The 25,634-nt window shown below is 32.7% G+C and overlaps 1 protein-coding gene across 1 annotated transcript in view; it reads right to left on the bottom strand.

Annotated features, from left to right (window-relative positions):
* Positions 1–1,330: 1,330 nt before the first annotated feature.
* LOC124971514 (fibronectin type III domain containing protein 3C1-like) overlaps positions 1,331–25,634 on the bottom strand; it is a 35,154-nt gene continuing 10,850 nt past the window's right edge. The window contains exons 2-27 of the mRNA XM_047535255.1: positions 24,801–24,912; positions 24,025–24,147; positions 23,509–23,584; positions 22,049–22,125; positions 19,949–20,228; positions 18,312–19,325; positions 17,262–17,314; positions 16,754–16,896; positions 15,091–15,150; positions 14,621–14,759; positions 14,073–14,126; positions 13,847–13,968; positions 13,587–13,761; positions 12,085–12,171; positions 11,733–11,871; positions 11,054–11,122; positions 10,525–10,643; positions 10,297–10,402; positions 9,632–9,738; positions 9,319–9,432; positions 8,232–8,381; positions 5,017–5,291; positions 4,479–4,691; positions 3,886–4,052; positions 2,496–2,617; positions 1,331–2,014 (exon numbers count right to left, since the gene is read on the bottom strand). Coding sequence (XP_047391211.1) covers positions 1,676–2,014; positions 2,496–2,617; positions 3,886–4,052; positions 4,479–4,691; positions 5,017–5,291; positions 8,232–8,381; positions 9,319–9,432; positions 9,632–9,738; positions 10,297–10,402; positions 10,525–10,643; positions 11,054–11,122; positions 11,733–11,871; positions 12,085–12,171; positions 13,587–13,761; positions 13,847–13,968; positions 14,073–14,126; positions 14,621–14,759; positions 15,091–15,150; positions 16,754–16,896; positions 17,262–17,314; positions 18,312–19,325; positions 19,949–20,228; positions 22,049–22,125; positions 23,509–23,584; positions 24,025–24,147; positions 24,801–24,878 — 4,401 coding nt within the window. The 5' untranslated portion in view covers positions 24,879–24,912 and the 3' untranslated portion in view covers positions 1,331–1,675. The remainder of the gene's footprint in view (positions 2,015–2,495; positions 2,618–3,885; positions 4,053–4,478; positions 4,692–5,016; positions 5,292–8,231; positions 8,382–9,318; positions 9,433–9,631; positions 9,739–10,296; positions 10,403–10,524; positions 10,644–11,053; positions 11,123–11,732; positions 11,872–12,084; positions 12,172–13,586; positions 13,762–13,846; positions 13,969–14,072; positions 14,127–14,620; positions 14,760–15,090; positions 15,151–16,753; positions 16,897–17,261; positions 17,315–18,311; positions 19,326–19,948; positions 20,229–22,048; positions 22,126–23,508; positions 23,585–24,024; positions 24,148–24,800; positions 24,913–25,634) is intronic.

Below are 25,634 nucleotides of genomic sequence, written 5' to 3' on the forward strand. Positions count from 1 at the left end.
TCTTCTAGTTCTTCAAGCAATATGTAATAGGTTATTATGAGCTATAGTCATACCACTATGCTGTGGAACACTAGAACTTATTCCTTCTATTTGTGTTTTGGTACCAATTATTCAACCCCTCATTATATTCCCTCCTTCCAACCCTTACAACCTGTGGTAATCACAATTCTACATTCTGATTGGTTTTTTAACTCCCACATATGAAAGAAAATATGCAGTATCTTTCCATGTTTGTCTTATTTCATTTAAAATAATATCCTTCAGTCCCATCATCTACTTTGCTGAAAATGACAGAATTTTATGCTTCTTTATGGCTGAATAATATTCAGTTGTGTATCCAAACCATATTTTCTTTATTTATTCCTCCTTCAGTGGGCACCTAAGTTGACTCATTATCTTGGCTATTGTGAACAGTGCTGTAATAAGGCTTAATAATAATTTCTTTTGCAATGTCCAATTTATCGAAAGGTCTAAAAACCTAAAAACCTAGGAAGTCATTGAGTGGAATGAAGAGGAAATAGGGTGTATTGAACTTGTATAATAGATTAAATAGATATGGACTATTTGGTTAATTGGAAACAGAGTACTACCTGACATGTGATGGCAGTCACAGTCCTTGTTGGGAAGCAAGCCTGAACCAATGCCTGTCAAAATTTACCAGTACTTTTATCATATTACTTATTCTATAATACCACTTCTTAGTTCTCAGTGAAAGAAAATGTCATATAACAAAATTATTAGTGCAAATGAAAGTTGGATGTTTTCAACTTGAAGTTCTGATTTTCAGTTTTAAAATAAAAAGAAAAAGCTCTGAAATAGGAAATAATATTTAAACATTTCAATAAGGGTAAAAAATAGCTTCTTGCAAGATTGCCAAAATAGCTCCAGTAGGATGAATCATGAGAACGGAGAAGTGATGTTTCATTTTTAACTAGACATGAATGTTAATCCATCTATTTTGAGAAAAAATATTTTTAATGTCATGTATTAAAATAATTTTAATGAGTTTTTATGTTCATAATGTTTAACAATTCTGATTAGAAGGTAACCAACACAGGATGTATTTTAAAAAATTTAGAAAGGTATTAAATGGCTCTTCATTTCTTAATTTCAATTTCCTATAGTTCCTACTATAGCAAAATGGTATATATTACTATTTCTGTAGTAACAAAGTAATTATCAGGACACAAAGATATATGTGAGTACATTATTTGAAAAAATTACCATAAGGAAGTTTGGTAGATACTTTTTATTATTTTATATGAATGTAAGTTGACATGTAGAATTGATTTTTCTCATTTTGTTCTACATAAAATTCCAAAATGCTGTTTTACTCTTATAACTCCACAAAGTTTGGAAAATATTCATTTGAAAAATTAAGGCAGGAAATAGCTTCCATAGAGATTCTAGATTTGTATAACAATGGAAATGCTTTTGTTTCTAAAATTATGAAACTTAAAATAGACCTATTCCCTAAGGAAAAAAATCTCTTCTAATGTCACAGTGGATTTCTTGAATATTAAGGCAGTTCTTTTACTATTAGGTAAAAGTTGTAAAGAATTTCTACCAAATGGGTTTTACATTTAAGTAAGAGTTGAGCTATATCTAACAATTTCTACATCTGATGTAATTTGTTTTAGAACTTCCTAAAGTGGAGAAAATGCACAAGAATAGACTAATTGATTAGGAAGTGTTGAATTGCAACAGCACACAGAATGGCAACAAGTGCAAATCCTATCACAAGGATTAGAACAAATGTATCATCGCTCATCTCTATTCTATGCTTTTCATCTTTTTCTTCACTAGGGTTGTTTCCTCCCTTTCCTCCACCACCTTTACCAGGTCCCTGCTGTTGCTTATGAGTTGAGAAAAGAGTGCTGGGACTATACGGTCCCCAGAGTTCTTGCATCCCTGCAGAACTTTGATATTGGCGTCCAGCACAAACCTTGAAGCGATAATGTGAATTTGTGAGAAAGTTGGAAAAGGAGAATGAAGTGTTCGGTCCTTTGTAAATCTAGAGGAAAAAGAGTTAAGATGAAAATCATTCACTTATCTATTTACCTATACATCTATATTTTGACAACAGGAAAGATATGAATTTATTCATTTCATGAACATTTTCACAACAAAACTAAAATTTTACTCATGTCTCTAATGTTTTGAGCATTCAGTATTATTTAGGGAGTTTTGTTCAAAGTAATAAATAACAAAAATTTATAATTGTTAAAGATTAACTGCATTAGTTTGGAACTGAGTCATTGATTGTGGTCAGTAGAATCAAGAAATACCAAATAATTCAATAGTAATTAGCTAATGAAATGAATAAGCTATTTGTCTAAAAATAATAAGTATTATGTACATAACCATTAGGGAGGATGGGACTGGATAAGATTTACTTTTACTTTAAGCATCTTAAAAGAATATCATGCTCCTTGACATAAGCTCAATCCTTAACATGATATAAAACCATAAAGACTAAATTTCCAAGAATTTACCAAGTCAGTTCCTTTTTCACTGATGAGCTGAAGATTGTAAACAATGGGATCTCCTTTTATTGGCTCCAAAGACTCCCATTTGATCTCACATATATTGCTATTCAGGTGATGTAATTTAGGTGCTAAAAAAAGAAAATTTCAGTTTAGAGGGTTCTATTTTTTTCTAGATGATCTTAGATAGTGAAACTTGTTATACAATTCTATGACCATTAAAAGGCAGCCCATATAAACTTAAGAATATACAGTTACAGTGATTATTTTAACTATATCATCACTATTTCACTATACCATCAGGCATTTTAATCACTATAAGAAAATTTTTAAGAAATTAAAATTCTCAATTAATAATATATACTTTTTAGTTTTTCTAGTAATATCTTATTAAGACTTTTATTATTTTTATTTATTCTCTTCTAGTATAATCCCCTGCACTGTATTTCTATTGTACATTATACATTTGGAAGTAACTGTGGGCAGGCTATTTTATATTATTAATCTCCTTATTTTCTGGGGAAAATGGGGCTTAAGTATATTAGGGATATTATTCAGGAAGAGAGGTAGATATAACTGTGGTCTAAATCATGTTTAATTCCAATATGTTCCAGCTGTAACACTTTACAATGAAGACAAATGATTTAATAAAAGTGATCATACTCATATGCATGCATTGGAACTGGGAAGAAAAAATATCCTCAAATCCTAGGCTCTACAGACTGTAATTTAGAGTCATTGTTATGTATTACAGACAGCATTTTGTTTTACTGTTTGAATAAGGAGAGTAAATTTAGAGTTTTTGAAATAACCTAACGTTACAGAGCCTTATTTTTAGCTTTAGTAAGTATAATCACACCTCTCAATTGATAATTCCTATAATAAACTATTTGAGAAAATAAAAGATTCAGCAAGGAATAGATATCATGACAAAGTAGACAGAGTACTGTTATGGGAATCAGGAGCCTATAACTCTAATCTTGGCTCTGCCACTGATGCTGAGTGCCCTTTAGCTAACTTATTCACCATTTGGGGGACTTAGCTTTTTTTTTTTTTGCGGTGTTGGGGATTGAACCCAGGGCCTTGTGCTTGCAAAGCAAGCACTATACCAACTGAACTATATCTATATCCCCAGCCCTGGACTTAGCTTTTTTCTCTGAAAAGTGGTAGTGGTGGTAGAGTGATTGGCTGGATTAGATGATTTCTAATGTATTTAAAAATATGTATTTTTGGAGCCTCATTAAATTCTACATTGCCCTTTGAATCCATAATTAAGAAGTACTAGTCTCTTTTGGTATTATATTATTGAATTTAAATAATCATTGCTGCTAAATTTTATATATGAGCTACTGGAACTCAAATTAAGGCAACTTTTAATGTCTTGGCAAATAATACTTACCTTTAAGTGTGGGTGGTGGGGTTTTGTTTGTCGTGAAAGTATAGATGCCAGAAAGTGGTCCCTCACCAGCCTCATTACATGCCTGGATTTTAAATTTGTATTGAGTATATTCACCCAATCTCTGCACTTTGTGAGTTTGACAAGGTCCATGGTAAATGACAGAGAATCTGGGTGGGAATGGAGATGAGGGAATCAATATTATTAATCAACTATAACATGTACAAATAACTCTTTATACAACTAACTTAAAATGTTTTAAAAACCTCAATAAGGCCTAAGGAAATCAACTTAAAGCCAGAAAGGCAAAACGCAAAGGATAACAAACAGGTCATAAATATAATGGCAAGATTTCAGCTTTCTTTCTTTTTATACCTTCTATTCCCTGGTATTTAAAGTGTGCTAAATGAACAAGTGCTTTGGAAGAGGCAAAAGTTGCTGAACTATGAGAAAGAATTTTAAAAAGTTTATCTTCCATGGTAATGGGTTGCTTTTACATCTAATTAGTTCATTGGAACCACTTTGGATTATAGGATTAAGATATTAAAAATTTAAACCATTTTTATTGCAATACATATATGGTAAAAATAGTTTACCTGCCAGAACGATCTCCCATTAACAAGTTATAGCTTATAAGGTTGGAAAGTAGTCTTTTGTTCGAAGTGTTACCCCATTTCAGTTTGAGGCTCTGGTGTCCATAGACTACACAATCAAGATGTGGAGGCTCAGGTGGTAGTGGTTTGGTTTTGGTTCTTATTGATTGGCTAAAAGGGCTTAGTCCATAATGATTGATAGCTTGAATTCTGATTCTAGTGTTAAGAAGGAAAAAATTAAAATATTTTAACCTATATTTAGTAAAGTAAATAATTTTTTACATATATGCTAAATCCCTAGTAACCTTATAAAGGATACTGACCATGATATTATTACTATCAGAGACACATTTTCAAATCAAAACTCTTAAATTATTAATGAGAAGGAGAAACTGGCTCTTAATAATGCCAAATTTTCCAATGCAGTATAATATTTTTCAAAAGAAATCTTATACAGATTAAATAAGATATAAAAAGAGAGATCCGTTTAAAATTCTCAAAAATCTTTCCATTCACTCAAAGTAAGATATAAGTGACTTACTTATATGTGGTGTCAGGCTGTAGATGTTTTAGAAGACACTCTGTTACTCTACCAACATTCAAAATTTTTCTATCTCCATATTCAATGTTATATCCAGTGATAGGAGAGCCATGGCAATCTGGTTCCTCCCATTTAATAGCAAGGCAGGATGACGCCAATTTGGCAGGAACTTTGTTTTCAACTTCATGTAACATTTGCACTACTGCTGGCACAGTTGCTGGTGTGGTTACTATGCCAGTTCCTCCAAACATTCCAACTCCAACTATATTTACAGCCTGAAAATTTATATACTTTGTTAGAGAATCATTATTACTTTGTTTTGTGCATAAAACATGTTGTTACATAAGGAAATAAATTTCCATAAGCTCAGATACTAACAACATGGTTCTTAAGTTGCTAAAATATATAATGAAACATTTAAGTTGTGTAATTAAGAAGGCAAAGAGTATACATAAGGGAAGGTAAGTGAAGAGTGTTAATATGGACACTACAGAAAAAAAATGTGCTAAAATAGAACCCATCAACCACCACACCAAACTTTTTTTTCCTTTTGTTCCTGTTGTAGTTTCTATTTTTGTTGGTGGTAGCTAGACATTCATATCCACTCAACAAATTTCATGGATTTTGTAAAATCTTTTTTATTTTGAGATCATTATGAATATACATATACCCTTTACCTACTGTCCTCCAAACATAATATTTGCATAACTATAGTACAGTATTACAACCAGGTACATTTTTAATTTTGTAAGAAACTGCCATACTCTTTTCTAGAGGGGCTGTAATTACCATTAGAAAAACACGAATGATCCAGTTTTTTATTCATTGACAGCTTTTGGTGTTATCACTGTCCCTTAGTTTAGCTGTTTTTTTTTTGGGGGGTGATACCAGGGATTGAACCCAGGTGTGCTTAACTACTGAGCCAAATCCCCAGCTATATATATTTGTTTGTTTGTTTTATTTTTAGACAGGGTTTTGGCTAAGTTGCTTAAGTCCTCACTAAGTTGCTGAGGCTGGCTTTGAACTTGGAATCTTCCTGCTTCAGCCTCTAGAGCTGCTGGGATTACAGGTGTGTGCCACCATGTGCCCTGCTTAGTTTAGCCATTCTGATAGGTATGCCATAGCATCTCATTGTGCATTTAATTAGTAACTGATGATACTGGATGTCTTTTCATATGCTTACTTGCCATCTGTGTATCCTCTTCAGTGAACTGTCTGTTCATGTCTTTTGCTAGTTTTCTAACTGGGTTCTTTGAATTTTTAACTGTTGAGGTTTTAGAGTCATTCCTCACCTCTTTTTACTAGTTTTGGTCTCTTACAAGTAAAGGCGCTATGGGCATTCACATATGGTCTCTTTGTGTAGATGTGAGTTTTCATTTCTCTAGCATAAATGCCCAAGAGTACCTCATTAATGTGCATAGATGTTATGCTTTCTGTATTAGCTAAAATTTATTAAATTAAAGTGAGAAAAATGAGAACTCTGCATAGCAAGCCAGGGGGATGTGGGCTGATCTGCAGGAGCAATGCTCATGGAAATATGGAAATAAACTATAATGTGGTAAAAATTGGGGGTGGGCATTAGACCTAAATAGACATTTTTCTAAAGAAGGCATGCAAACAGCTAACACATATATGAAAAATGCTAAGCAAACATAACTAATCATCAGGGAAATGCAAATCAAAACAACAATGAAATATCACCTCATCCCAGTAAGAACAGCTATTAATTAAAAGACAAAACATAATGAGTGGTGACTAGGATGTAGAGTAAAGCAAACCCTTATGCATTGTTGGTGGGAATGTCAATCAGTGTAGCCATTACAGAAAACAATATAGGTTCCTCAAAAAATTAAAAAATAGAATTAACATCCAATCAAGCAACCCCACTACTGAGTATTTATCCAAAGGAAATGAATCAGTATGGCAAAGACATTTCTGTACTCTCATGTTCATTGCAGCACTATTCACAATAGCCAAGAAATGAAAAGAACCTAAGTGTCCATCAAGTAATCACTGGATGAATAAAATGTTGTACATAGACACAATGGCATACTATTCAGCCACAGAAAGAATGAAATCCTTTCCTTTGCTAAGACATAGATGGAAATAGAGATCATTATGTTAACTGAAATAAGCCAGGCACAGTAAGAAAACTACTGCATGATCTCACTCATATGTGGAATCTATAATGGTTGATAGAAATTTAGAGTAGAATGGTAGTTACCAGAGGCTGGGGGAGAGAAGTAGAGAGGAAAGGGAAAAAGTTGATCAATGGTTAAAGTAAGTAAGTAAGTAAGTAAGTAAGTAAGTAAGTAAGTATATAAATAAATAAATAAATTCCATTCAGTTATGAAAGGCAATGGGAGATGGAGCTTAGATGCCCAGTATTAGAGCTTCTAGGGTATTCAGTCCCCCACCTTTTTCTTTGCAGTGCTGAGAATTGAACCTAGGGCTTTGTGTATGCCAAGCAAGTGCTCCACCACTGAGTTATGTCCTCAGGCTCTCCTAGGGTATTTTGATAACTTAAATTTTATAAGGAGAACATATCAGAGTACTTTAAATTTGGACTAAGATTTTCAGGGAAATACTCATGGCAAGAGTATTGAGGGACAAAAGAGGCAGTAGCATAGTATGTATTAATGCAGAAAGTATACTTGGGGGTGGTGATTGAGTTGCTTGTTTAGAATAAAGATTTTATGTAATTTTTCCTAATTAATAATTGTCACTGTGGGTGCTTATTAAATATACCAATTAGCAAACCTTTGGATTAGAGCTTTTGGGTCAATAGGTCTGAATAGGGGTGTAGGAATTAGTGTTTTTCTTTTTAATGTGGTGCTGGGGATTGAACCCAGGGCCTTGTGCTTGAGAGGCAAGCATTCTACCAACTGAGCTATCTCCCCAGCCTGGAATGTTTTTAACAAGTATTTCAGGTGATTGTCAAGTTCAGGAAAATTTGAGAAATACACAATTGTAGAGGAAATAGTGACAGATTAAATTGGGATAGAAGGTAGATGCTAGATATGTGGGGCTTTAAATGGCATGTGAAGGAGCTCAGAATGCTGGTGCTGAATATGAAAAATATTTATGATTTGGAAGTCCCTCCCTTATGAACTTGCCTCTGGTCTCTATACTGAAAATCCTGTCAGTATTACAAATGTGGACAGTGTAGGTTAATAGCTGTGTCTCATTTACATTGGAAAAAGTGTCAGGTTTACCTGGACTCTGCAAAAATAAGTAGTTGCAGGGATGAGACCTTTAACTTCATAACGCAGACAAGGGCCAGTGTAAATCAAGTGCATTGATTCTTCATTTTGTCCCCACTCTAGTCTATAATCAGTGATTTCAGCACCGTTGCTTTCAGGAATCTAAAAGATGCAAAAAATACTGAAATTGAGTTCTCTAAGCGGTCACTACATTAGATACTGTGGAGAGCTATGACATGATCTTTTCAATGTCAAAATTTATAATCAGATGATATGAGATACAGACATGTAGGAACAAACACAGGCAGGACACTGTAATTAACATTAAAGAACTCAAATAAAATTAAGAAAAAGGATTTGCTAATCCTACATGTTAGATAAATGACTTTTCCAAAATTTATTAAAATTATTTTCAAATGAGTTATTTAAACATATATTAATGTTGTTTAATTAGTATTGGTTAGTATTTGGTGTAATCAGCTATGTAACTTATTACTAACAGACTAGGAATTTTGTGTCAATGCTAAAACCCTTTACTATAGTCTGGGAAAAAGGGAAGAAAAATTTAAATATACCTATGTGGTTAAATAATTAGGGAAATTCTTTTATTTTTGAGTTTGATTAGTTCAAATGGGAAAATATGCACATGGATGTTAAAATGTTTGTTTTTTTTAAAGCTTCAATATTGTTTAGTCACATTTCTTCTTTGCTGTGTTGTAGTTACATGCAAAAAAATGCTACCAGAGATTTATCAATGAAGTTCTTTAAAAAATGCTATTTTGAAAATTGGTTTAAATTCAGTATCTCTTGTATTAGTTTAAAAAATTCAATTAGCTACCTATTGATGGCCTATTTAGTTTTCCAAATTTATTAGTCTCCTTAAATATAGATCTGTACAGCAGGGTTATTATTATCATAGTGTTCCTAATACCATTGGCATCAGGTCCTAGTTGTTTTCTAGAAACCATGGTCGAAGATCTGTGGGACTCTAATTCTAATATCTCATTTCTTATGTATTTCTAGGTTTTCAAAAGATTTTCTAAATAAACTAATGTGCTTTTATATTAGCAAAATTAATAAAAATAAATTGATAACATACTCCCCAACTAACAACAACACAGGTTGGACCCTTGCAGTTTAGCACAGGTGTACCACAATGAGAAGGAGGGCCTGGGAAAGGTGCTGTTTCACACGTCATTGAATGAGATCCAAGCTACAAACAAAGAAGCAAAGACATAAATGATTTTGCAGGTGTGGTCACTCCCCACTTTGACAAAAACTACTGTAGAAGCATATATTTATCCAAAGCGAAATGAACTACAAATGGTCCAACTGAACAGTATAACATCCCCAACCCTATTTGCTACTTTTAACCAGAAAACTGTGGATTCCTCAGGAATTAATTTACTCACTGTGCATCCATTTTCAGAGCCAGGTTGCTCTTTTGTGTCATCTTGGTTACCTTTTGCCTTTTTGACATGTACAAGTACTTCAGAGTTTCCATTAGCAGAAGGATTGTCTATAAAGTACACAAAAAAATTTACTATATTTAAAAATGTTTTTTTTTGTGTGTGCTGAGGATTGAACCCTGAGCTTTATGTATGCATAGTATGCACTCTACTACTGAGCTATACTCCCAATCTCTAAAAATAATTTTAAGGGTATTTCATTAAAATAATACAAAATGATTTAAGACAGTTCTATGTAAGAATGCTTAAAGTAACAGAAGAATCAAAACATTGTGTCAATTAACTTCTTAATTGGATTTACAGACATTAAAAATATGAATTTTTCAATTATTGAGAGACAATTTGCTAAGTGATATTTGATTCTGTATTAAAAACCATTTGTTCTGGGCTGGGGTTGTAGCTCAGTGGTAGAGAGCTTGCCTAGCAAGTATGAGGCCCTGGGTTAAATCCTCTGCACCACATAAATGAATAAAATAAAGGCATTGTGTCCATCTACAACTAAAAAAAATTTAAAAAACATTTGTTCTGCTGTAATAACATTTAATGTGCAAAAAATACAGAACAGGTAATTGAGGTGAAGTTATTCAAATTAGACAAGGAAGCCTCACCACTTTGGAGGTTCATTTCTTTGGACTTTGTTTTACCATTTAAGGGTGGATGACGGCAAGATGCAGGAGAAAGAGTTGGTGTTTGAATGGTCAATATATCTGAAGGCTAAGAGAAAAAATACAAAATACCTCATGACTATACTAAATTTAAGATCAATTTTGTAAAATATTTAGTAATATAGTTCATTTCAATTCTCAATTAAAAAATTTTTCCCTCTCTTTTCTCACCTGGCTTTGGCCTACGGGCGAGTTGCAAAAAACTCTCAGTTTATATGTAGTACCAGGTTTCAAATTGTCATATAAAAATTCCTTTATGGTGCCATTGTAGATTATATTCCAGAGATTTTCTGAAGGTATAAAAGCAAATTTATCCAATTTATTTATGGGTCACATAAATTTTATGGGTTCTCATATCTTATGTATATACTCAGTAGTAACTATTTTGGAAATTAATGATCCAATTCTCTATATAGTTAAATAAAATTATATTGCCAGTAGAATTAACCATAAAAATCATGAGATGTCAGTAAGTAAACATGATTTGTTATCAAAAGCTGGAGAAACCTAAGCTCTGGGATTTAGTTAATAGGACTCTACCAATGCTAATTTCCTGCTTTTGATTATTGCAATATGGCTATCTAAGATTAGGAGAAGCCAAGTGAAAAGTTTATATGGGAACCCTCTATACTATTTTCACAACTTCTAGGTAAGTATAAAATTATTTAAAAATAAAACCTTAAAAATCATGACATCTTACCATTTGAATTTTCACTAACTTCTAAACTGTAGCTTGAAATGTACGTTCCACCATTATCTTTGGGTGATTCTGAAAGGGTATATAAAATTAAAATGATTCTTGAATCAACTTGGTAAACTTATAAGTCTTTCACTGGAATGTAATCTCGCAAATTAATTTTTTCACAGAGGAAAAAACAAAATTAACCATTTTTGAATTAATATACAGATATTAATAAAGATTATAAAATATAATACAAGTTACATGCTTAAGATATTAGACATGAAGAATTTAAATAATATTTTAAATGCTATTTAGAAGAGACTGAAATGTCAAATATATGTGTCATAAAGTTCATTTCTCTAGTTTTGAGGCAAAAATATTTGTATAAATTTCTTTTCAAGGTGATATTTATTATTGATGTGGTCTTCTAATTGTGGCCTCAATCTAAGATGTAATTTTACTTGAAATAAGCATAATACTTAATGACTCAGAAAGTTCTACAATTTGTTCATTAATGAGAGCAATAGAAAATTAATATAAAACTAGAAAAAACAATATGGTTTACAACTAAGTTAATTTATATGGCAGAATATTTCATAAAAATGATTTAGACTATAAAGTTGTGGGCAATTAAAGAAAGATTTGCTCTCAAAGATAAGACAGAAAGAGTAAAATTAAATACAAAAATATTACTTACCCCATCCAATTTTTACTCTGTGTGCATGGATCTTTCCCCTTATGTGTGGTTTTCTAGGAGGCCCAGGCTTATCTGGAGAGGTAGTATATTTTACTTCTCCACTGGGGTTACTTCTTCCTTCCATATTGTAGGCAAAGATCTATTTGAGTAAAACAGAATTCCTTGCTTGACCATTGGAAATAAATGTCTGGTTTTGTAGTGCATGGTTTGCAAATATAAAGCAAGTTATGTGAGTGAGAATTTCTGAGAACTAAATGCAAAATAATTTCAAAGAAAAAGACTCATTTTCTCTAGTGAAGAGTATTATTTTATGTTAAAATATGACACAAATATATAAATTATAGCTACATACCCTAAACTTGTATGTAGTACTTCTCTGAAGATTTCTTATAGTGCATGAGAGGTCTTCTCCATTGTATTTAGGTTTAAAACCTAAGCCCTGGAAATGAAAGATGATAAATTTAGGAATCAGGCAGGCCTGGGGTCAAGTTCTAACTTCACCTTATTATCCAGCTGGGTAGTCCTGATCAAGTCCTTAATCTTTCTGAACCTCCATATATCCCTATTAAAGGATAAAGATAATTTTTCTTTAAAGGGCCTCTCCTGCTTTTCAGGATTTAATAAAATTATATACGTGAAAGCACTTAGCATATTACTTGCAACACTTGCAACACTTCTCATTGTTAGCTGCTTTTCAACTCTGGTAAAATATGTACAACAATTTATTTTGAAATTGACTAGACTTTTTTTTTTTAAAGAGATCTTTTTCCCCCATTCTGAGGCACCAGGGATTCAAACTGCTGCCCTTGCACATGCTAGGCAAGCACTCTCCAAAGCAAGCTATTTCTTCAGTTCCTAGCCTTTTCAGTATAGATTTGAAAGTTCAGAATGAAATGAAATAGTTGCCCATCCACATGAGGAATCCAAGACGATAAAGAAAAGAAATAGCTGAAAGAATTATGTAATGGTTAATTTGAACTGTCAACTTGATTGGATTGAGAGATATCAATGATTAAGAGGCTTCTGGGTGTGTCAATGAGGGCATGTCTAGGAATAATTGGAATGTGGGATAGTGAACTGAAGTGGAGACCCTCCCTAAGCATGGACAACACTGCCCAATAGGATGATGGCTTGGATGGAATAAAAGCTGGAAGAACAAGGAAGCAGATGCAGATGCAAGCTCGACTCTTCTTGAACAGGTTCTTGTTTGCTGCTTCAATCATCTGAGGATATCAGACTCTTGCTTCTTCATTCTTCCAAAGCAGACTCTTCTGGTGATTTTCCAGGTAGTTTCCAGAAACCTTGGTCTCATACTAGGGTAGCACTGTTGATCCTTCTTGTTCTGGGACTTCTGCCTCTTGAACTGTGCAGCCTACTGATTATTGCAGTTCTCTATCCCGCAGACAGCCATTGTGGACTATCCAGCTTCTGGTCGTGTAAGTCAATCTAATAAATCCCCTTTTTATAATCATTATTCCTGTTGATTCTGTTCCTCTAGAGAACCCTGACTAATACAAATTATGTTAAGGTGTTAAACATCTGTTTGACCACTCAAGATCATCCAGAAGAAGACTAAAGTTGAGAATACTAACACATTTCTTTAAGTCTCTATGTTGCCCTTACAGTGGCTGCTATATTTAGCTAGTTTGCAGGACTTGCATATTTGTTCAAGCTTGAGTAACTCTGGCTCTGCATTGACCTCATCCAGAGCACAGACTCAAGAATCATATAATTCTTGATTGAATTGAGTAGAAAGGAAGCTAATCAAATTTAAGTATTTTTCAAGTGACAAATACTTATAAAATGTACCTAACACTGAGGTTTAAGATTAAAACATATGAAAATAAAACTTACAGATCCAGCATCTTCCATTTCTAGTACATAAGTAAGACTGTCATTTGGATTTGAGTTAGCTGGGGGACCCCATTCTAGTGACAAGCTATAGACTCCTGCTTCTCTTAGTTTAGGAGGTGAAGGTGTTGGAGGTATAGTTCCGGATGTATGGAAGACTGCTATTTCGCTGAAATCACTGAAAAATAGATTAAGGATGAGAAATTATTTCCAGGTTTTTATGTAAGAGCAGACTTTTAAATACTGCAAATAATTCAATGTACCTTAAGCCAAAGTTATTTTTGGCAGCTAATCTGAAGGAATATTTTGTAGAAGCATTCAGTTTAAGGATCTTGTGTTGTTTCATGGTACCCACATAACAACATTTGAAGTCTTCACCTTTACCCTTAACAATGGACACAAAGTATTAGAGTATTATAAAATTAAGAACAAAATTAATCATAACATTAATAATTATTCACAAGTGTTTTTAAAGATAAAATCGTGTACCTCATCCCATTCCAAAACAAAACTGTTTATTTTAGAGCCATTATCATTGGATCCCTAGAAATATCAGAAAGATAAAATTATGATCAGCTATTTTTACATATGTTGCATATACATTTAAAAATGACATGTTACTGTGAATGAATCTTATTATATCTTGTTTATAAAGCCACCTAGATTTTAAAGTTAAAATGCACTTTTTGAATTCTATAAGACATGTCTAGATTCTCTGATTTTTTTGTATTTTCCAAATTACATACAAAGAAGAAAATTAATACTTTAAATTGTGATATAAATTTGTTGGTAACTATGACTGTAAATAACTAAATTTAGGTTGTAGAAATTAGTACTTCCGCTTTATTAATTATCAAAATTCTTATTGACATTTCTCAATTTACTTGACACGATTCAGATAGAAGACGAGAAAGATTATTGTGAAGAAAAAGTGCTAGGGAAATAGGTCAGATTAGGCATGCATAAATCCACATTTAAAATTAAAGATATGGTAGAAAGAGTGTCTTAAAATTATGTTTTTCAAGTAGAATGCTTACCTTCCACTGTAAATTCAGGCTACTCTTGGATCGGTTAATCAGTCTGGGTGCAAGTGGAGGGTCCGGTTCGCAGCCTGGTGTTGTGAAGCTAGACACTTCAGACACAGTCCTGTGCTCTGAACCTCTTATGGTTGTAACTCTAAAAATGTAATCACAATTGTAAACTTTCAAATATTTATCCTAACACATGTATTAAATCACGAATTCAAATTCCCAGACACATTTCTTAAGAGATAATTATAAAAAATTTACTAATAGAACAGCTCTGGGTCCTTGCAGATAATAATTCTCAAAGCACTCTCTCATCTGTTCTAAATGAAAAAGTGAACTAATGCTGGATTTGGAGTGGTTATTTTGAAGCTTGAAGGAAAGGCTAGTTTGCCAGCAAATAGCTAGGAATTGTTGGAGGAATTGTTTAAGTAGCAAACTGATACAGACTGGGGGTAGATTGTGTAGGATGGAACTCTTACCTTAAAAAATAGGCCATGGATGGTTGCAGATCATGTAGGGTAAATGTAACTCCATCACCACTGTGAAGAGATTTTTAAATAATGAATCTTGCCTGTATTTAAAAGCTAAGCAAAGCAGTCCTACTCTTACAATTTCAACTGACAAAGAAGCACAAATCTCCTTGAAGTTTGGATAAATTTAACTCATTTTATGTGCATCAAAATGGTGATATTAATAATTCAAAATACTTAATTTGAATGCCAAGTTAATAGAGCTTTAAGAAACAAAATTTTACCATCTTGACCCCTGCATAGTGTTTACACTGTGTTAATAGAGATTTGTTTTTAACTAGCTTATTTTAAATAGTGTAGATGTGAGAAGTCTCAGACAACACATGTCATGCAATTTATTCATTCTTTCACACAGAGCAATTTTTCTGTAGTGAACTCTTGTTACATGAAGAAAGTGACTGTCTTCCCATGTCTATATGTCTTCCTAAATACTCACAAACAACTAGGTGTACTGTGTTAGTTCAAGGAACTCCTTCAGACTTTAGATCCTAAAACACACTTCAAAAAAGGTAAAAAATTGATACTTTACAGCAAATTCTACTTAGTGATCACTAGGCAAGTTTTTGTTTTTTACAGTGCTGGGAAGCAAATATTTTTAAATAAAACAACAATAATTTTTGTAAAGTGCATAATACCAGAAAAAGACTACCATTTTAATTCATGAAAAGTTAATTTTATACAAAGCTTTTCACTACATTTTATATCTTCCATTCACCCTACCCAATATAGAAGACTGTGTATTGTAATAAAAAAATTATCTAATTATAAAAGAAATAAAACTTTGGACAATATATAAGCAAATTCAAATTTTCATTTTGAGTCTCTGAATAAAGATGATAAATTCTAGCAAAGTTTAAGAAATGTTTTTCAAAATATTGTGCAGATAGCTCCCTGATCTCTGACTGACATGCCCAGTTGTTTGGGGACATAGGAATTTTTCTTCCTTCTCCATTTGGATTTCCTTCCCATTGTGACTTCTTACCTCACTCTCTTGCAGACTGCATATCCCCATCTAGTCCAGAAACTGTTGGGAATGGCTGGGTATGCTCTTACTAATCTTCTAATTTATCCTCCCTAGTCCCAGTTCTAGCTTATGGACACATTTCTGAGCTCATCTGCTACTATCACAGCCTCTAGCTTGTAGCTAGCTCCTATAATGAAATCCCCAGGAGAGGCCAAACCTTAAATTTTTGTGGCAATGTATACTGCTTGTGTACCCAAAGGCATTGTAAAGTTATGTGAAACTTTATTTTGTCCTAAAAAGACCTAAGTGAAAGATGAGAAGGAGAATTGAAAATTTTCTTTTTCCTTTCTTGAGTTCAAATTTGCCAAAATAGGAATTCTTTAGACTGAAGAAAATGGACCAGTTGATATTTAAGTTGCCTTTCAGCTGTAATATATTTATAATCCAATGAATTTCATGGACAAATCTGATCTGGTAACCTACCACCATGTAGAAAATGATTTCTGTAGAAAAATGCTTTCAAAGCATAGAAAAATTGCAGAAAACCCTTTAGAATTCAGCCTAGATATAAATTGTGGTCTGTATGTTTAGATAGAATATTTTAATTGAAGTATAAGAAATGAAAACTGATTAAAAAGAAAGACTTACATATAAACGTTTTTGTATTTTCCATTTTTACCACTATTAGATATTGCCAGTTCAAATGTTATAGGAGATTTAGTATGATCACATGTCTCAGAACTATATAGATTCCATGAAATAACAGCAGATCTTGTTTGAATATCAGAAACCTAAAATAGCAAAAATTCAAATAGCATACTTAAAAATTATAATCTGGAATTTACAATATAGTCTCCTTAAATCTTACTTGATGTTAACTGTATTGTTCTCATGTTGGGTACTTAAATACTGTGAATAAACATTGAGCCATTAATCCTATCCTTAACAATGCTACATTAGATCTTCACTTATTAGGTTACTAAAGAAGATTATGAAATATTAACCATGTAAAAACTTTAAATTAAAACTATGCAAGACATTAATGTACCAATAAAAATGTGGAAAAAAACAAGAAAAAAAATACAGTGAATTTGTAGATTTTCAGCCATCAAAGTAAATGGAAAGGAATGCTTAAATATTCACTGTAGTTACTTACAAGAGGTTTCTCAGTGATGAAATAGCATGATTTTCTGTGTTCTGTTTTGTATTCTAAAAGTAAAAAAAAGCACATCAAGACAAACATTACATTGGCAAAAATAAGAAAAAGGGGTTAGATGTCCATTATCCCACTACAAACATATCACCAAAAGAACAACTAAACACCTACTAGCAATTTACATTAAAAGATTTAAAAGAAGAGAGCAGTACCAAGTATAAAATACTAAACAAATTCTAATAAAAGATGAACAAAAGTCCTCAATTTCAAATCATGTGAACTGGTCAGAATTGTAAGGCAATTTTAATATTTTACTGGCAGGCAACTAGAAAAAATTATGTGGTATACATATGTTGTATAAGGACAGTTTTTTCTTCTTGATTTGCAAAAGCAGTTTTTCGTATGGTTTTGTATACTATTCAGCTTTAAAATGGAGGGAGGGGATCCTGTCATTTGTACATGTATGAACCAGTAGGACATTAAGCTAAGTGAAATAAACCAAGCAAGAAAGACAAATACTGCACCATCTTACATACATGTGAAATCTTATAATGTTGAACTCATAGGAAGTAGAGAACAGAATGGTGGCTAACAGGGTCTGGGGGATGGGGTAGGAAGGGAGAAAGTGGGGAGTTGTTAATCAAAGGGTATGAAATTTCAGATAGGAGGAACAGGTTTTGAGAACTATTGCACAGCAAGGTGAGTATAGTCAATAATACTGTATTGAATATTTCAAAATAACAAATAAATTTCAAATGTCTCACCATCAAAAACATAGGTGAGGTGATTGATATGTTCATTAGCTTCATTTAATCATTCTACACAGTAAATGTGTCAAAACATCACAGTGAATCCCACAAAATATACAATTATGAATTGTCAAAAATAATATTAATAAATTTAAAATAAATTAGAAAAACAATTTAAAGGTAGGAACATACAAAGAAGAAAAAGGAGATGGAAGCAGAAAATGGCACCTAAATATTTAAAATGTGCTAAGAGTCCTAAACTGGAATGTTCATTCATTGTCAACTAAACTTCTGGTTTTACCTTTTACAGTTGCATTTGATGATTGGCTCTTGTTTTCTTTTCCACCTGATTTATGTTTGTTGTCTCTGCCTCCCATAACATTCCGTTTCTTTCCGTGATTACTCTCAACCAGAGCCCTAGCAGTGCTGGGTGTTGTGGTAGTATTGGAAGAACTGAGAGCATTATCAATGGTAGAAGTAATGGGAGCATTATCAATGGCAGATGTGCTGGGAGCATTATCAATGGCAGATGTGCTGGGAGCATTATCAATGGCAGAAGTACTGGAAGCATTTTCAATGACAGAAATGCTGGGAACATTTTCAAGGACAGAAGTGTTGGGATCATCATCAGAAATAGGAGAGTTTGGTGTACTGTCAATAGTTGATGGACTGGGAGTTCTGTCAGAAGTGGTCGTTGTGGGAGCATAATTAGTGCCCGAAGGGCCTGTAACACTATCAGTGGTGTCAGGGCAAAGAGTACTGTCTGAGGTGGAAGTGCTAAGGACATGGTCAGCTGAAGAATTATTGGGAGTTTTGTCAGTATTGGGAATGCTTGGAGGATTGTCAACAGTGTTGGTACTGGGAGTATTGTCAGCAGCATAAATGTTTAGAGCATCGTTCACAGTATAGGTACTTGGAGCATTGTCCACAGTGTAAGTGCTCAAAGTATTGTTCACAGTGTAGGTGCTCAAAGTATTTTCAACAGTGTAGGTGCACGGGACATTGTCCACAGTACAGGTGCTCAAAGTATTGTCAACAGCGTAGGTGCTTGGAGCATTGTCCACAGTATAAATGTTGGATGTATTGTCAGCAGTGTAGGTGGTTGGAGCACAGTTCACAGAGTAACTACCTGGAGTACCAGAAATACTAGAAAAATCATTAGTTTTGTTTACAATCAAAGAGGTGTTGTTAACCATATAGCTATTCTTGTATCCACCAACTTGGCGTTCTCTCATTTTTTTCTTCATATATTCTCCCATTTTAGCAGCCCTTTCATCAAATTGGTTATAATTTGCTCTTCCATGAGAATAGGTTTCTAAAAGAGACAATGGGATGATGTTTAATGATCATAATAATTATGTACTTCAAGTTCTTTTCTTACCTAACCAACAAAACTGATAAACCATGCATTACTTGAAATTTTTTCTCACTTTGCCTTAACAGGTATTAGGTATATGTGTGTAGGTATCTTTATATTTATAATATATTGATTTGCACAGAAAGAAACATGAGCAAATACAGTGTTTTCTTAGATAATAACTCCACTTCCAAATTTTAAGGTCCTAAGATGATTGTAATGTTGACTTTCCATTGTCTTTTATATCCAAGTATGTGGCATTAGTAATCAAAAAATTTTTTATGATTTTTCCAATCATAAAATAATGTTATAGACCCAGTCAGTAAAAGTTTATATCTTAAATCACATGCTATATCAAAGTATGACAACTATTTACAGAAAATTCTGTTTAATGAACATTTTATCCAAGACAAATAAACCTTAGGAACTATAAACAATTTCCCTATGACATCAATTCTAATATACATGCATGAAATGCAATCATTCACAGAATGTTCCACTTTCTTCATTTTAATAATAGTACATATTCATTAATTTTAACAAACTCAAAATAGTTCTTGTTTAAGAAAATCATATACTACCGTGATGCTCCTGGTAAATAAATGTTGGTGGTGGTGGCAGTGGTGGCGGTGGTGGCAGTGGTGGTGGTAGTGGTGGTAGCTGCTGAGGCACAGGTTCTTGGATATAAGTTAGTGGAAATTCCCCATGAAGTGGGGGAAACATCAGTTGAGGGGCTTGTGGATATATAAGAGAGTGTGGTGTTATGAAGTGCGATACTTGTACAGGAGCAGGCATGGGCATGCGATACTCAATTGTCTGAGGCACAATGATAATTTTGCGAATTCCATTATCTTCTACCACCTACAGTGGAAGCAAAAGTCAAAATACATATTAGAAGCCATAAACATCAGATTTTTCCCTACTAAATTTTGATTTATATTCTAAGATTTTAATTCAGAAATCAAACACATCAAAAACTAATAATCGGGCTGGGGAGATAGCGCAGTTGGTAGAGTGCTTTCCTCGCAAGCACAAGACCCTGGGTTCAATCCCTAGCACCATAAAAAAACCAAACCAAAACAAAACAAAAAACTAATAATCAAGTGAAACTATAATGTAAAGCAGGAAGCAAGGTTAATTTTTCCTTTTTCCTGTATATATAGCTTTTAAACAGGTAGTGTTTTGTTTTTATTAGAGCATTATAGTTATATATAACAGTGGGGTTCACTATGATATATTCATAAATGCATATAATAAAATTTGGTCCATTTCAGTCCTCAATACTTCCCTTTTCTTTCTCTCCTCCTTTCCCCTGATCCCTATCCTCTATTGTACTGGTCTTCCTTATATGTATTTATTCATAAATGGTATATTATAATTATACATAAAAGATTCACTGTGATATATTTATGAATGCACATAGCATAATTTGGTCAAATTTATTCCCTCTTCCTTCCTTTTCCCACCTCTCTTCCCTACCCCTCAATCCCCTTCTTAAAAAAGGTAACTTTTGACCATAGATATTGACATACTTCAAAACCATAAGGTGAAAGAAATTATAAAATTAAGTTTCTCTTAATATTTAGATATTCAATTCATTCCAATAGAATTGCTCTTGGATTCTTATGACTTCTTCCAGAATTTCTTTATACCTATATAAGCAAATAAGAATGCAAATTCATATTTTCCTTCTTTTTTACTACATAAAAGTTAACACTATTTAAACTACTCTGTACTTTCCTTTTTGTGCTCAGCAATATATCTTGGAGGGTTTTATATACCAGTATACAGTTTTCCATTATTTTTTGCACAGCTTCAAGGTTGGTCATTAACAGGCATGTGTATTTTTTCCAGCCCTTTGTGATTATAAACAGTATTGTAAGGGATAATCTTGTACATTTATTTTTCCAAATTTGTAAATATATATCTGAAGATAAATTCCTTAAAGTGAAATTGCTGAGTGAAGGAGTACATGCACTTGTATTTTCACTAGATATTGCCCAATAGATAATTCTATTTAGAATTAAACTAATTATATTGACTTATTTTGTGTATTCTTCATCTCTTCAGTTGTGTAATAGACAGAAATAGATATATCACTAAGACAAAAACTATGAAGAATCATAAACAGACATATTCTGAATTATTAAATTTCCATGGCCATGAAACATCTTATTAATCTCTATAGGAGCCATACCTCCCTGCCAATTTTAGGTGCCTGATAAATTTGAGGAATTTTTAAAAAGTGCCTGTCGTAGTCTGAGAATGAAATACTATGGAACTGAACATAGTAATTTTAAGGACTAAAGGACACACATTATCAGTAGCCATTACTGTTGCAATTTAATAGGTAGGTAAAATGGATTAACTTAGAAACAACCACAAAACAATGGAGGATTAGGAGATCCAAATTCATTAGGTAAGTTAGGCATCATTTACAAGGCAATCCAAAGGGAGGTTTGATTTAAAAAACCAGTCACTTTTAAACAACTGAATTTTAAGGTTTGGTTAAAATCAATTGCTTTTTGGTAATGATGGCAATAGCAAAGTGAATATATAAATACTATTCCAGAAGTTCTTTTATCAAAGAGCCACCTATGGCTATAGGCTCTTATATAGTGACATAATGAAAAGTGGTAAATAATAATTTAGAGTACCCAATAAAAATCACACTATCATACCTGAGACATGTAACCAGGAGGAAGATATATCGGTGGTAAAGTTCCACTTGGTGACATCAGAGGTACATCAGCAGGCCCTAAGAAAATTATTATCAATAAATACTGTAATAAAGTTAAACACAGTCTATTACAGGAGTCAGTTAACTTTGCAAAATGAAAATCAGCACTAAGCTTCAATAGAAGCTAGTCATTTTGAAAGTGAGGGTTGTTTACTCACAAAGTGGACTCTGGACTTTGCAGTATCTATTGGTTTGCATCACAAACAACAGAAAATAACTGAGACCCATAATGAGTATTGGGTAAAATTTATACTATAAAAATGTTGGCAATTTTTACTGCTACTGAAAATGAACTATTAGCCTTCTGGTAGTTCTTTCTCACCTGTGATGGTTACATATTGCTTAATTAAGGTTTAGCTCTCTCTACCATAAAATATATTTCTTATAGTGATGTCTAATAAACTTAAATCAATTTTCATTTTAAGGCTTCCCACCAATAATATTAAAGTGAAATAACTTTTAGGAAACAGTATCTTATAAAGGAGGACCCAATACCACTCATGTAATGCTCTACTTTTATACTAGGTATTCTAATGTCTGAAATATGATTGTATAGTAACTCAAAATATAGCACAAAATGTTTTTAAATGTTAGTATTCTTTTTTTAATCTGAAATTATAATTAGTTCTGAGTTCTAAATATATATGTGACTTTAAAGTTATAGAATGGTAACATTTTAGAAATGGGGAAAATAATAAATGAATTTTATGATAATAATAAATGAATTTTATGATAAAGTTTATATAGCAGCCATATGAAATCCATTGCTAGATAATAATATTTGTAGAAATTCTTGAGACATATCTCAAAAATCACTTTAGGATACAATAATTGGCCTATAACAGAAATAATCATCTCAATTTGAAATAGGTAATAATGAAGCCATAAGTTCTTTATATAAAAACAATGAAAATATATATTACATACAATAAAATTTGTATACATATAAAATATATATAAATTATTATTATATCTATCCCTTCCCTTCTGTACATTTATTCTACCCTAAATATCTAATACAGTGCTGCTATATACTAGGCACTAAAGAAATACTTGTATGTATGAATGAATGAGCTGTCTGAAGACCTTTAGCATTCCTATGTAATAGTCTAAAACTGTAAGTGGCTATCAAATCTCCAAAATCTGGACTTCTTCAAATGGAATTTTTCAATGGATCTCTCTTATTTTTATAGAACCTTACTTTTGAAGGCTACTACTAAGATTAGCAAGATGAACCTAACTGTTCTGTTGATGCTAAGCTCCTAGGAGTATTATATTAATTTATCAGTATTTGCTCTAGCTCCAACCACAAAGGATGTTAGTGAGTTATTAGTAATTTCACACTAATATTTAATCTATTTGATATAATATAACACACATCTAATTATGCTTTTAACTGACCTTGAATATTCTGAATGGTCCCATCATCAGACTTGATGGTAAGGGTCTCTCCAGGGTTAACTTGCACCAATATAATCTAGAAATAAATTATTCTTTAATGACATACTTTTTAAGTTAGTAAATCTATTAAAATTTATTATTACCTTTTAAAATAATATTCAGACTCACTAATTATGTATGGCTCAAAATGCTCAAGGAGGGCTGTGGGTGTGGCTTTGTGGTAGAACAGTTGCCTATTCAAGGTACAAAGCCCTGGGTTCAATCCCCAGCACCACAAACAAACACAAACATCAAAACAAAATAACTCAAGGAGAAGAGCACATTGAATCAATGGACACTTAGGAGGGAATTTTAATAACCTTAGTAACAAAGGCCCTCCTGCACCCAAGTAAAACTTAGTAAGATCACAGAAAACAGGTAAATTGATGTACAAAGATTGACTTCTCCCTTGCCCTTCCCCCCAAAATGAAATGCACAAAATAAAACTTCTTATCTGAAGGTGAAATTCAGACATACTTGTTGTATCCAGTACTGAGGACAAGAAGGCCATCTCGCATATCTCTTGGGATGAATCATCATTTGTGAATAATTGGTAGAATACTGTATTGCAACAGTGGGGTCTATATGATTACTCTCCATCTAGTAAAAAATGATTTTAATTTCAATGAAATTTTATCTCAGTCACTTTTATTTCAAACAAAATTATAAGCTAGAAGTACATCTTTGCTCTTTTTTTAATTCCAGAGAAGAAAAGTTAGTGATCTTTGCACATAACATATTTAGCTCGAACTTCTCTTGAATAAAGAAGGAGCAAATGCTAAATCTGAACTATACTCTCTCTTTCTTTCTGGAAACTGATCATATACATGGAAGTTCATTGCTGCTCAAACACAATACTTTTAAATTACTAGGAAGTTGAACTCAGCTGTGAATGAATATGAAGGGATGTTAGTCTACTTTAGAGCCATATTTTTTAAATCAGAAGAGATAAAGGTAGTATAGACTTTAAAACACAGCATCAGGACTTTTGTGCTGATTAAAGGAGTCTGAAAAATCAGCTAAATCAACCCAAAAGGAAGTTACATGCGGGTTAGGCTACTGTTAAATGCCTTAAGTGATTTTAAAAAGGCTTACAAGAAAGATAAACCTATGTTGATGAAAAATTAAAATCTTCCAAAATAAGTAGTCAATCATAAAATATGGAACACTTTTTCTAAATGAAAACTAATGCTAGATTTGAGAATATTTTAATCAGTTAAAATGAAAAAATAAAATAGCAAAACTATCTTTACCTGATACATGGGCTCGCCATTGATAAGTGGAGCTATCAGAGGTATTTCAGTAAAAGTAGGTGCAAGCCGATGTTCCATCACTTTTGAGTGACTTTCAAAATGAGTGATGATTCTAAAAAAATGAAATATTAGATTAGTCACATGAAGTCAGAGTCATGACTTTAAATGAAAAAACCTGACACAATACTGAGACAATTCATCTTAATTTTTTACTCTAAAAATGTTTACTTAAGAAAAATTGTTTTATGGCAACATTTTAAAAGAATCATTGACCTTCATGAGTGACAGATTATAAAACTTGCAATCAAGAATTTTTGTTTGATTGTTTGGTCTTCATTCACATGAAGATAAAGATACTTCCATTTCACAGCATGAAGAGTGGTTTTAAACTAGTCATTGTTTATTTGATCCACACAGATTGAGTTCAAACAACTGATTTCCAATCTGTGATATTAATTACCAAATAAGATTTCACACCATATAAGTAGCTGTAAGAGTTAATTAGATTCCTTTAAAAATGATAGGAACATAGAAATTTACCTTAACTCTCTCAGAAACTAAAAGCAAATGTCTTAAGCATGATCCAAATTCTTAAACCTAAAATACTTTCTAGGTTCATGTGTAGATGGCACCAAGTGACAAAATATGGTGTAACTTTCCAGTCCTTGGTACCATAAATGCTTGAACAAAATTCAGAAAGAAAAATCAGATTATTCCAAAGGTGGAGAAAGAGGCTACTCAAGAGGGAACCTCTCTGGAGCTAGGCAGGTCCTCCAAATGAAGTGTACTGTTGTGGTTCCACAACTCCTTGGTAATAGAATAATCACTATGTCA

This window comes from Sciurus carolinensis, chromosome X (assembly GCF_902686445.1).
Source record: "Sciurus carolinensis chromosome X, mSciCar1.2, whole genome shotgun sequence".
Lineage (NCBI taxonomy): Eukaryota > Metazoa > Chordata > Mammalia > Rodentia > Sciuridae > Sciurus > Sciurus carolinensis.